Source organism: Alosa alosa, chromosome 23 (genome assembly GCF_017589495.1).
Source record: "Alosa alosa isolate M-15738 ecotype Scorff River chromosome 23, AALO_Geno_1.1, whole genome shotgun sequence".
NCBI classification, from domain to species: domain Eukaryota; kingdom Metazoa; phylum Chordata; class Actinopteri; order Clupeiformes; family Clupeidae; genus Alosa; species Alosa alosa.
The window spans coordinates 3,733,021-3,745,401 of NC_063211.1; the positions used below are offsets into that span (position 1 = coordinate 3,733,021).

General features: G+C 47.3%; 2 protein-coding genes across 5 annotated transcripts in view; both read left to right on the forward strand.

Moving 5' to 3' along the window:
* LOC125288931 (E3 SUMO-protein ligase ZBED1-like) overlaps window positions 1–5,307 on the forward strand; it is a 25,377-nt gene extending 20,070 nt beyond the window's left edge. The window contains exons 2-3 of the mRNA XM_048235646.1: window positions 2,479–3,590; window positions 3,637–5,307. Of these exons, the coding sequence (XP_048091603.1) occupies window positions 2,551–3,590; window positions 3,637–4,618 (2,022 nt within the window). The 5' untranslated portion in view covers window positions 2,479–2,550 and the 3' untranslated portion in view covers window positions 4,619–5,307. The remainder of the gene's footprint in view (window positions 1–2,478; window positions 3,591–3,636) is intronic.
* Window positions 1–12,381, forward strand: part of dhrsx (dehydrogenase/reductase (SDR family) X-linked) — a 48,698-nt gene that overhangs the window by 20,954 nt on the left and 15,363 nt on the right. For 2 of the 4 annotated variants that reach the window (XM_048235636.1, XM_048235639.1), the window contains exons 2-3: window positions 7,805–7,912; window positions 9,874–9,942. In XM_048235636.1, the coding sequence (XP_048091593.1) occupies window positions 7,805–7,912; window positions 9,874–9,942 (177 nt within the window). Of the gene's footprint in view, window positions 1–700; window positions 846–1,198; window positions 1,366–7,804; window positions 7,913–9,873; window positions 9,943–12,381 lie in introns of those variants that run through there. The other 2 variants (XM_048235635.1, XM_048235638.1) reach the window with 2 other exon arrangements.

Below are 12,381 nucleotides of genomic sequence, written 5' to 3' on the forward strand. Positions count from 1 at the left end.
CACACACATTTTGGTCAACACTGTCCTCTGCCTTTGAGTTGTTCCTGTGATCTCCAGTACGTTAAGACGGTTTGCTACCCCAGAGCCAACTTGCAATGCAACTTGCCATAGGTAGTACCTTCAATTAACACCCGGATATCCTTATATGGGCAAAGATGGCAGCTTTTTTTTAGGCGAACCTCGAGGTCTATTCAACACAACCACTGGCTGCACTGATAGTGACATAGTTAAAGAGATATGGATGTATTTTCTTGGGAACTGAGTAAATAACTGCATTTAAAACCTTTGTTTACAAGAATGATTTAACTGATGCACTTCTGAAATTATTTGGTAAGAGTTTAATGCACCAATTTAAGTTTAATTTCACTGCTGGTTATGCCCCTGCAAGTCGTAAGTCAATGAAGCCTTTCCAGACCCACTCTCAATGTCAGTTGAGATATGCGGTCTGGGGTCATTCAGGCTAGAGTGTTGAGGCACACCAGGGGAACTCCTCCCAGCCTCTCACCGATTGGTTCACTCCTCCCAGCTTCTCACCGATTGGTTGACTTTTCCCAGTCACTCACTGATTGGTTTACCCATCCCAATTTCTCACTGATTGGTTTACTCCTCCCAGTCACTCGCTGATTGGTTTACCCATCCCAGCTTCTCACTGATTGGTTTACTCCTCCCAGCCTCTCCATGATTGGCCTACTCCTTCCAGCCACTCACTGATCTGTTTGCTCCTTTAGTAACTTCCAAAGTAGCCTAGATTTCACAAACCACAAACACTAGACTTAGCCTAAACTCCAACACCTCACAGATCCCAAAGACTAGATTTAAGCCAAACACAGTCGTTGGTATGCATGGTAAAAAAAAAACGTAATTTTGGCCTATTTCCTTATATTAGTAGGCTAGCCTAGGCTATATCAATAGGCCTATATATTATATAATGAGAAAATACTCAGAGAAATTGCCTTATTCATTTTACTATAACTATTAATATGCCAGTAGAAATAGAAGTTATGACTTTGGTTATTAGTCCACTGGAATGACGAGATCCATGGTAATCTGAATAGTCTCTGGTAATCCGTAATAGACTAATTATGTGTACACACTTGCGTGAGGTCACACATGTTTTTTTTTGTGTGGTTGCATTTTTGTCGTCACGAATATCCGCGTGATACAGCTTTGGAAATAGCGGATCTTTTCTCACCTCCAGCCACAGGAGCGAGCGACACCCGGACAGTAAAGACGGCTACATACGGCGCGGAGCTACGGACAGCGTGATGGGCTTTCTGGGCGTCCTTCTCCCCATGATCAGACTTTATCTAGTCGGCGTCAGGGTCTTGCTTTACCAACTCTTCAACAGATCTTTCACTCTTCCAGGTTTGAAAATATTGCAAACTTACTGGCTTTCAAAAAAGGCTTTGATTGAATCACTAGTTACGAGCCTGTTCCATACAGAGCTTCAAAAGCTGCGAGGCATCTTGTCTATTGTTGACATTAGCTCATTTAGCTAGCAGTAATATAGCTAAGCAGTGGCCAGCATGTATGATGAACTATTTAGCTAGGCAGCGCAGTCTAGGTCTAGGCTACTCATATTAGGCTGCATTAGAAAAATACGTGTGATAATAACTCAAGAGTTTTGTGTCGTGACGCCCCTCCTGTAAGTTTAGCCATTTAAGGTATAGCCTAAATGTTAAATACTTGTTAAACATTTATATAGATTTGAGGGTAAAGTTAAATTAGACAAACCGTAAATGTTTGTCTCTCTCTCTCGCGCGCGCGCGCTCTGTGTGTGTTTGTGTAGGGCCTATGTGAGGGGTGATAATCTCTGGTTGTGTAAAAGTAGAAGACCTCTAACCCAGATATTTCTTGTGTGTGTGTGTGTGTGTGAATCCACAGTTTTTAATCACTGAAATCCCTTTACAAAGGGCTTTTTGTACTGGGGGACTCATACACTGGAATAGCTCCGTTACTGAGCTGACGGAATATTTACAAAACGTTCTGTGTGTGAACAGTGTAGTTACTGAAACATGTTTGTGTATAGTACTTGTCTGTTACAGTGTCAACCACTCGTTTTGGTTGTGAGGACTTCCAAACCTCTGCCAGTAGCCGCTCAGTAAATCTGATCTTTGATCCAGAAGTGTTGTACCATGAGGATGTTTAGACTAATTGTTGTGTGTGTGTTGCCATCGTCTTGTTGTTAGCGACTATACAGAGCTCCCCAACCTGCCACACAGCATGCCATGGTAAGGAAACGAAGAGAAGGATAATGATGATGATGATGACGACGACGCATGGCTGATAATGATTGCGATAATAACGACCATTTGATAGACGGCGGTGATGATGATAATGGTGTAACATGATGATGATGATGATGGTGGGATGACGACCGTTAACAGTTATGGGCGGCATCTGACTGTGTGTCCCCCCGTCTGTGTGTGTATCCGGTCAACGTGTGTGTGTGTGTGTGTGTGTCTGGGTGTCTGGCAGGTTCTGGAGCCGTTCTGATCTGATTGGCCGACCTCACTGGAGCAACTCCACTCTGATAGGCTGACGGTCACCATGGAGCCCAAGAGCGAGGAGGTGGAGGTGGAACCTCAGCTGGTGTCCCACCCCCGCGCCAAGAGCAAGGTGTGGAAGTACTTCGGCTTCGACATGGAGGAGGACGAGGTGGGCAAGCGCGCCCACTGCCGCCTCTGCCTGGCGCAGATCGGCTACTCGGGCAACACCACCAACCTGTACGCCCACCTGCAGCGGCACCACGCCGACGCCTTCCTGGAGTTCGAGAAGAGCACCGGCGACTCGCCCAATCAGACGCAGCAGCAGCAGCAGACGATGACAACGCAGCAGCATCAGCATCAGCATCAGCAGCGGACGCTACAGGCATGCACGCGTCAGAACTCCCAGGAGGCCCGGCGACAGGCGGAGGTGACCGCGGCGGTGCTGGGCTTCCTGTGCGAGGGCTTGCACCCTCTGGCCACGGCCGACGAGCCCTTCTTCCAGGCGCTGCTGCGGACTCTGGAGCCGCGCTATTCGCCGCCGACCTTCGCCGAGCTCGTGGCGCACGCGCTCCCCCAGCGGCAGCAGCAGGTGCGTGCAGCCGTGGCGGCCGAGCTCGCCGGACTCAGCTGCTGCGGGGTGTCGGCCGACCAGTGGCGAAGCGAGACGCACGGGCGCTCCTACGTCACGCTCTACGCCCACCAGCTGGCGATGTCATCGTCCGCGTCGTCGTCCGCGGCGACGGGACTCCGAGCGCTCAGCCGCTGCCTGAAGACGTTCGAGGTCCCAGCGGACAGTCCGGCGGAGGGCATCACGCGCGCGCTCTACGAGGTCTTCATGGAGTGGGGCGTGACGGGCCGCGTTTGCGGAGCCACCATCGCCTGCGGCTCGCCGGACGTGCGCAAGGCCTGCGCCCAGCTGGAGCTGCCCGTGATCATGCCCTGCTTCGCCGACCAGCTGACCCGCGGGGTCAACGACGCCTTCCTGCTGCCCGGCGTTCAGGCGCTTCTGTCCCGCTGCCGTCGGCTGGTCGATTACTTCCAGCAGTCGGTGGTGGCGTCGTACATGCTGCAGGAGCGGACGAAGCAGCAGCAGAGCCGGTCGTCGACGGCAACGCTGGCGGAGGGAGGGGGGGGGGGGTGGCGGGGTGGCATCGTTGGTCACGGAACGTCCAGGGTGCTGGTCCTCCACGCTCGCCATGCTGCAGCGTCTCCGGGAGAACCAGCCGGCGGTCACCTCGGTGCTTCTGGACGACGCTAACAACCAGACGCTGCTGCTGGGCGCGGCCGAGTGGACTCTGCTGGACGGTCTGCTGAGGATGCTGCAGGGGCTCCGATCGGCGGCGGACATGTTCTGCCGCGGTGGCAGTGGTGGCGGGGGCGTGGTCGGGGGCGGGGCCCGGCCCACCATCAGCATGCTGAAGCCCGTGCTGCACATGCTCCAGAGCACGGCCCTGCGGAGGTGCGAGGGAGACCCCGCGGAGCTGCATGACGCCCGGCGGGCGGTGGCTGGTGCTCTGGACGAGGCCTACGCGCGGCCCGCCGAGCTGGACATGTTCCTGAAGGTGGCGAGTTTCCTGGATCCGCGCTACAAGCGTCTGCCCTTCCTGACGCCGTCCGAGCGCGCTCAGGTGGAGGCACGCGTGCTGGAGGAAGCCGCGGCCCTCTACCAGAGACACACCCCCTCCTCGCCGCCCTCCAACGACGAGCCGCCCAATAAGAAGCAAGCTCCTCCAGACTCCGGCACCACCGCCAACCCGCTGGCGGTCATCTTCTGCCAGTCGGGCGCAGCTGACTCCCAGGAGGAGTTCCAGGCCCAGGCAGAGGAGGAACTCAGCAACTTCAAAGCCCAGAAGGTTCTGGGGCTGAACGAGGACCCGCTCCGCTGGTGGTCTGACCGGACGCTGCTCTTCCCCATGCTGCCCCGGGTTCTGCAGAAGTACTGGTGCGTCCCGGCGACCAGTGCCCCAGCACACCGCCTCTTTGGACCCGCCGGCAGCGCACTGTGGGGGAAACGGAACCGACTCGACCCGGAGCACGTGGACCAGCAGGTGTTCCTCTACGAGAACACCAGAACCCACTATGAGCCAGAGCTGTCGTGCGTTGACAAAGAAATGACCGGATTGGTTTAGCAGAACCACACAGAGTCTGAGAAAGACCCGTCAGGATTGGCTTGGAAGAACGTTAATCTGCACAGACAGCCAATCAGGACCCATCAGTAATATTTAACTGAAACATATGCCAGGACAACAGACCACAGACCAATTTCAAATGAACAAAGATACTTTGTAAATAACTGGACTAATGCGCTCAACACCTTAGTATAATCTCAACCAGGTGCCGAGTCCTCCTGGGCATCAATATAAACTTTATGAATAAAGGGTAGCCCTCAGTTCTTTTTTAAGCTTTTTAGTTGAGTACCGTGTGTGACGTTCAATTTCCATGACAGCAGTGTCACTGGATCTAAACAAACTTTCGAAGTGGCTTAAATAGCATTGAATGTAGACATGTGACCATTTCTAGCTAATAAATTGTTTTAAATGTAGGCTATAGCCATTTAAACATGCTTTACCTGCTATACAGCAGCTTAGCTACATAACACGGAGTCCCAGGCAGGTGTAATAGAAAGAAACAAATTTTCTCTATTTCACGTCTTATCAAAGACTGGCGGCTGTTAAGAGTGACGTTTTCTGCCTCAAAAATAAAGCCAAGACACGTCCATTTAAGGATTTAATCCGCATGCTGTGAAGTCACATGCAGGTCTCTTTTTATTAGGAACTCATGCTAAAATTAAACTCTAGTCACAAATTTGATCTTGTTGGTATATATATATATATATATATATATATATATATATATATATATATATATATATATATATATATATATTGTAATATGTGATTCCTACAGTGTATACAAATATACTAACGTCTTGGAAACGTTGTAAAATTATTGAAATAGATTAAGAAAGCCACCACTGTGGTGACTACTATGGTTAGATTGATTTGTTTAGATCCAGTGAAATTGCCGCCTACCACCGCTACGTCATGGCTTCGGTACTCTATCACCCCATTAAGAAGTTTAAAAAATAACTGTGAGTGCTATCCTTTATTCATGAAGTTCACAAAGATACTTTGTCAAATAAATGGGCAAAGCATCTACCGTCTCCACAGGGGTCAGCCGTGTAGCGTGTTGTAGTGTATCTCTTGAAATGTGTCCTCTTGCCCACTACGTCTAACTGTGTCCTCACGTCTGTACTGTCCTGAAGTCATAACATTGCTATTTTTCTACCCCTGTTCTGCCTTTTCTTTGCAGTGGTAACTTCAACGTTGCTTTTCTGACAGACTACTGAAGGACTTGAATAAGTGTCTTTGTATTTGCATATTGTGTATGTAGAGTTATATGACTGACAAACTCATTAGTCTTAGACAACCTCATTGTATGTCTCACATTTTTTACCAATTCATCTGTCCTAACAACATATTGAATCATTAAACTAATGCCTGCAGTGTTGGTTTTTAAGTATTGGTGTGACTTGCTGTGTTTTTTTTTGTAAAGTAACTGGACGAGGGAAGTTTGGTCTGGAGTTTGGCAGACATGGCGTCATCTCCATGGATTACTGACACAGTTTAGGAAATGGTGTCAGACTATTTCTGCTCCCCTTCTCAGAGAAAGAGAGCAGCGGGGAGGTGCACTGCTAACTCTGATGACCACACCCTCCTCAGGATGTGGGGGTGGGAGGAGACAATGCCACAGGAAGTGGTGATGTAATCCCCCAACACCGTCAGTTGGGGTAAAGGTTCTTCAGTTAGGGTAAAGGTGGTTCAATAAGGACAATGGTACTTCAATTGGGGTAGAAGCACTGGGGGTTGTGTAGAAGTATTTCAGATTGGGCAGAAGTACACTAGGGTTAAGGGCTTTTATTTATGTCTGTGGGGGTTAGGGCTATTTAATGAGTCATTTGTGATTGTAAATCACAATGTTCTGCTCAGGCTGTTGGGTCATTTTTGGGTCTGAATGAGCTGGACAATAACGCAGCGCTCCCAACAGTGAACTTACAGAGCGGGCAGCCTCTGCAATGTTCCTTCCCATCTGTGTGTGTGTGTGCAATTCTCCTATCTGTGTGTGTTTGCGCGCGTCTCATCCTCCTTATCAGAGTGTCCTCAGTCTAATGGCCCTTGCAATCACCGTGGCGATGAGGGCTCTTGTTGCCGGCGGATGCCAGGCTTTGTGTGAACGTGCTTATCATTCCATTTATCTAAGCGGCACAGCCTGGCTTCTATTCATTTCATGCCTCCACTCATTTAACCTTCATCTGAGGAGGAACACCTCCATTCATTTAAGTAGGCTGCCTGGTCGTCTGCACAGCCAAGCAGAACATGCAGTGGAGGAGGGTCATAGAGGGGGTGGGGGTGTGCTGAAGGTCTCTTCCCTCGTATCTTCCTTTAGCCACAGCCTCAGCCTTCCCACCCCATCAATCACATCACAGGGAGGAATTTTAATTTTATGGGAGGGGGGCATCTAAATATCTACATGACCACTGTGTGTGTTATTGGGGGAGCCACTCAAGGTCATTTGAAGGTCACAGCTGCGGAGGATAGGCAGCACTGGATGGAGCACAGACACATCATGTGACCAGCTCAAATGTCTGTCACAATACACAGGCCAGACCATCTTCTCGCATCACATGACCAGCCCGAAACGACCAGCGGCCCAATACACAACAACCACACCAGCACTGCGGAGCACACCAGACCCAGGCACCGAGTGTGGTTCTGTGTCTTTGGAATGCATTCTGAGTGCAGTGGGACAGTGTGGTTTTGTGATTGTAGAACACCTACTGAGTGTGGTTCTGTGTCTGAGTGCTCCTTCTCATTGCGCAAGCCTGGAAACCTATTGTGACGTCACAGGAGAACTGAGTGCTCCTTTGCACTGCGCAAGCCTGGAAACCTATTGTGACGTCACAGGAGAACTGAGTGCTCCTTTGCACTGCGCAAGCCTGGAAACCTATTGTGACGTCACAGGAGAACTGAGTGCTCCTTTGCACCGCACAAGCCTGGAAACCTATTGTGACGTCACAGGAGAACTGAGTGCTCCTTTGCACTGCGCAAGCCTGGAAACCTATTGTGACGTCACAGGAGAACTGAGTGCTCCTGTGCACTGCGCAAGCCTGGAAACCTATTGTGACGTCACAGGAGAACTGAGTGCTCCTTTGCACTGCACAAGCCTGGAAACCTATTGTGACGTTGTCTTGTCTTGCCCTGAAAGGCTCACCAAATCTTTTGTGTTTTTTCTTCGTCTTCCTCTGCTTTGCACAGCTCTGCCCAGCCAACATGGACGGGTTGCCATAGTGACAGGTGGCGCCAGAGGGATGGGCTTTGAGGTGGCGCGGAGTCTGACCGGCCTGGGCATGCACGTCATCATCGGTACGCCGCCACGCCCACACATCTCTCATCTCAGTCACTTGACCTCTTTGATTAATCATCTCATCACTTGATCTCTCTGATCTCTGTCACATGATCTTTCTGATCACTGTCACATGACCTATCTGATCTGTCACATGATCTCTCTGATTTCTGTCACATGACCCATCTGATCTGTCACATGATCTCTCTGATTTCTGTCACATGACCTATCTGATCTGTCACATGATCCTTCTGATTTCTGTCACATGACCTATCTGATCTGTCACTTGATCTCTGATCACTGTCACATGACCTATCTGATCTGTCACATGATCTCTCTGATCACTGTCACATGACCTCTCTGATCTGTCAGATGACCTCTCTACTAGGGGGATTCGACTTGATGTAGCTCCCTGCAGCCGTCTCTCTTTCTGAGATTCTGATACGTTTTCAACCATGACATATGCACAATTCCGGTTTGAAAACGTATCAGAATCTCAGAAATAATCACGTTATGCAGTCAGCCCAAGATGGATGCAGGCGGCTACATCAAGTCGAATCCCCCTAATGATAGTGATGGGTAAATGAAGCCTCGAGCGCCACTCGGCACATTTCCCTAATGTGCCGAGTAATGTGCCGAAGCTTCGTAACATGGAAGACAAGGAAAACACAGCGACATCTGGTGGTTTGCATAAATTATCGCAGCCACGGACTAATGAAAAGAATGCCTACAACGTTCAACACAATGCCAAAGCTTTGAAATGTTCTTATTCATTACATTAAAAGTGTTGCAAGAAATTTGCATTTCTGTTTGTCTTAATTCAATACAATAAAATACGATTAGGCAACTTAATCCCGTCACTCGTTATCACGTGAAGATTGGTGTTTCGGTAGAGGCGTGAAATCATGTGTTATCCCAGTCAATGATCCAATCGGTCTCCCATCCACTTAACGACCGCAGTAGACACTACTTAGCTTCTGGACCAGGATGAAGTATTATCAACCTCAACACGCTATGGACGAGAGTGAAAAGGAAACGACCAGGCGCCTAATTAAACCAAACCCTACATGGCCCGACATGTTACGTTTCATGAATCAAACTTTCAATAAAAGGAAAATATTATGTCAGCCATTATTGTTAGGCCTACATAGAAATGATTAGCCTGTATTGCTTTTAAATTACATGATTGAAGTTGAGACAAGATTGCAACACAGACACGTTTTGTCACTGTTCTAAATGGCAAAGCTTTAGGCTAGGCCTAGGCTATTTCTTTATTTCTATGTGCATGATATTATGGATTATGGACATTTTCCGGAAAGAAAAGAACGTAAATTCCCAAACAGAGAAAGCATCCTGTATAAAACAGGGCTACCCTATAGAAACACAAATTTCGCTTGACTCTTGCAATACAGTACAACTCATTCCGACACTAGAGCGGGTGCCCTGGTTCGCGCAATTCAAAACCTTTGAATCAGATTCAGCAGCAGTCACATGGGTGTGTGTCCCAAACGAAGCTTTAGACGTCACACTCACAAACCGAGGCCTCGTTTGTCATCAGTCACGTGATTTTTATGGAAACGACACAAGCCTCGAACCGGGGCTTCATCTGGCACGCCCCTTTCTGCTCGACACAAGCTCCGAAGCCTCGCTTCATTGGGCACATCACTACCTAATGATTCTCCTGTCACATGACCTATCTGATCTCTGTCACATGACCTCTACCTTAACCTCTGATGTCTGATTTTCACCTCATGGCTTCTCTACTTTCTGATTCGAGTTAAGACATTTCAGATTTCTGAATTTAAATATTTGTAATGATGATGTCGATGCCCTTGGAAAGTAATAATCACCTGTGTGATGATGATGGCATTGAAGAGTAATCTTCAGGTGTGTGTGTGTGTGTGTGTGTGTGTGTGTGTGTGTGTGTGTGTGATGATGATGATGATGGTGTTGGAGTAATCTTCTGTTTATCATTTTCTAGCTGGGAATGTTGAAGAGGAGGGTCTGGAAGCTGTGACCAAGATCCGTGACGAGACCAAAGAGGGCAAAGGTAACCATGTCACCACCTATTTGCCATATATGTGGTAATTGGGAATTCCCCTGGTTGACCACAGTTGACTACATTCCACTTGTAAGTTGTGAAAACGATATGCTAACCATTTGTTATGAATTTACTGTTGTTAGCGACACAGTATTCTACATAAACAAATGTCGAGCAGCATGGGGATAGATAGAGGTCGGACACAATTGTTTCTATGACTGATTTAATGAACACATAGAACTGAACTGCCAATAAACAGTGCATATCTGCGGCTCTTATTTACACTGCTGTCTTGGATTCGAATTCGAGGTTCACAGCTCGAATGAGTGGACAAGTAAGAGTTACAAGTCCAGGGGGAGTTCCAAATGAAACTGGGAAATACAACAAAGAATACAACTTTTGTATACAACAGCGGTCAGTGTGTGTATTTGCTCCTTACAAATTCTCGTCTGGCTGTGTGTGTGTTTGTGTGTTCGTTTGTGTGTGTGTGTTTGATCCTCACCACATGTCTTTTCTCTCTCTCTCTCTCTCTCTCTCTCTCTTGCTCCCTCTGTCTCTGTCTCTTTCACACACAGATTCACATAAGCACATCCTCTGCTTCTGCCAACTCCATATGGTCTGTCAAAATAACATTTCTTAAGCATCTAATGAAGCCTTAGGACACACAGACACACACACACACACACACACACACAGCCACGAGTGAATATACACAGAAAGACACACACACTGATCCAGATACACTAATAAACAGAAACACACCAGCACACAAAAAAATGTGAGGTTCTTTTGAGGGACGGGAAGTGTGTGTGTGTGTGTGTGTGTGTGTATGTATGTTTTTAGGTAGGGGATGTTAATGTACAACCCTGTTTTCAAAAATGTTGGGACACTGAAATTTAAGTAAAAACAGAATGTGGTCTACAAATCACATATTATAAGAAACAAATAATGCAACAGCATAAGAATAATTCTCCTCGATGTGAATTTGCAAAAGAATTTAGGGTATTTCATCTATAATATAAACAGTGCCATCACCAAGCCGCAGAAAGTGTACACCGCGCTTCTTCATTGGTGCTTCCCATACATTGACTTATTTGTGGCGGCCCACCACAATATCAACATTGACCACCACACAGTGATTTTCCAAATTTTACTAAATTGTGCTTAAATCTGGTTAGCGTCATAACCATGCTGCGCTAATTTGCTAAAAACTGTTGTATTCAAGTTAATTATGCAGTGCAGTCTCTATGAACACATGTTGACACTCCATCCACAAATTGGTTCAATTCCCAGCTTCCACTGTTGTGCCCTTGAGCAAGGCACTTAACCCCAAGTTGCTCCGGGGAAAATGTAATCTCTTGTGATATAGTTGACATATGTAAGTAACTTTGGACAAAAAGTGTCTGCTAAATGTAAGGTAATGTAATGTAATGTAATGTAAAATGCTGGTTAAAACTCTACCATGCAAAAAAGAAGCCAGATTTAAGGCTTTAAGCCACTATGGCATGGGCAGTATGGGGGTGCATTAGTTGCCTATAGCATGGGCAGCTTGCACATCTGGAAAGGCACAATTATTGCTGAATGGTATCTACAGGTTATGAACAACTATGTTGCCATCAAGATAATGTCTTTTCAGGTAATATTGAAATGAATATATCTGAGACTGTTTTCCGTACATATTACATCAGAATTGTTTCATAGTAGAAGGGTCTAGGTGTTAAAATGGCCTGCCTGTAATCCAGGCCAGCCATGTTTGGTACAAGATGAAAAGAAAATACTATTTTTTGAATAATTTGAACATGTATCCATCCCCCACACACACACACACGCACACACACCGCTTCAACAATTGATGTGTCTTTGTGTGTGTGTGTGTGTGTGTCTCCCTCTGTCAGACACACATACATCCCCTCTCTCTCCTCTCTTTCTCTCTCTCAGAGGGTTGTCCTCCTGTGGTCTTTTCTCTGCAGCCTTCTCTTCTTTTAGTCATCAGCCAGAGTATGACCCTGATGGCATCAGGACGGATGTGTCATATAACATGCCCTAGATAGCAGCACTGTGTGTGTGTGTGTGTGTGTCTGTCTGTCTCTGTGTGTGTGTGTCTGTGTGTGTGAGAGAGAGAGAGAGAGAGAGAGAGAGTTGTCAGCTCCTTGTGTATATGATGATATGATGTGTGTGTGTGAAGAAGAACACATATGGAGGACTATAACGGTCTAAAAGTTGGATTATAGTGACACATTTGAGACAGCTGATGAGGTTGGCCAATCCGTTTAACTTTTTTGGATATGATATTGTGAGCTCTATGTGCGAATTCGGAGAAGAAGCGTAGGCTGTGTTCTTTCCGTGCATCAATGTAGACAATTTCTTACTATCGCGAACTCTTGTCAGGGGAGGTCATTCATTTTGGGTGTCACCTATGACTTGAACAGATAGCCTTCTATGCCACCC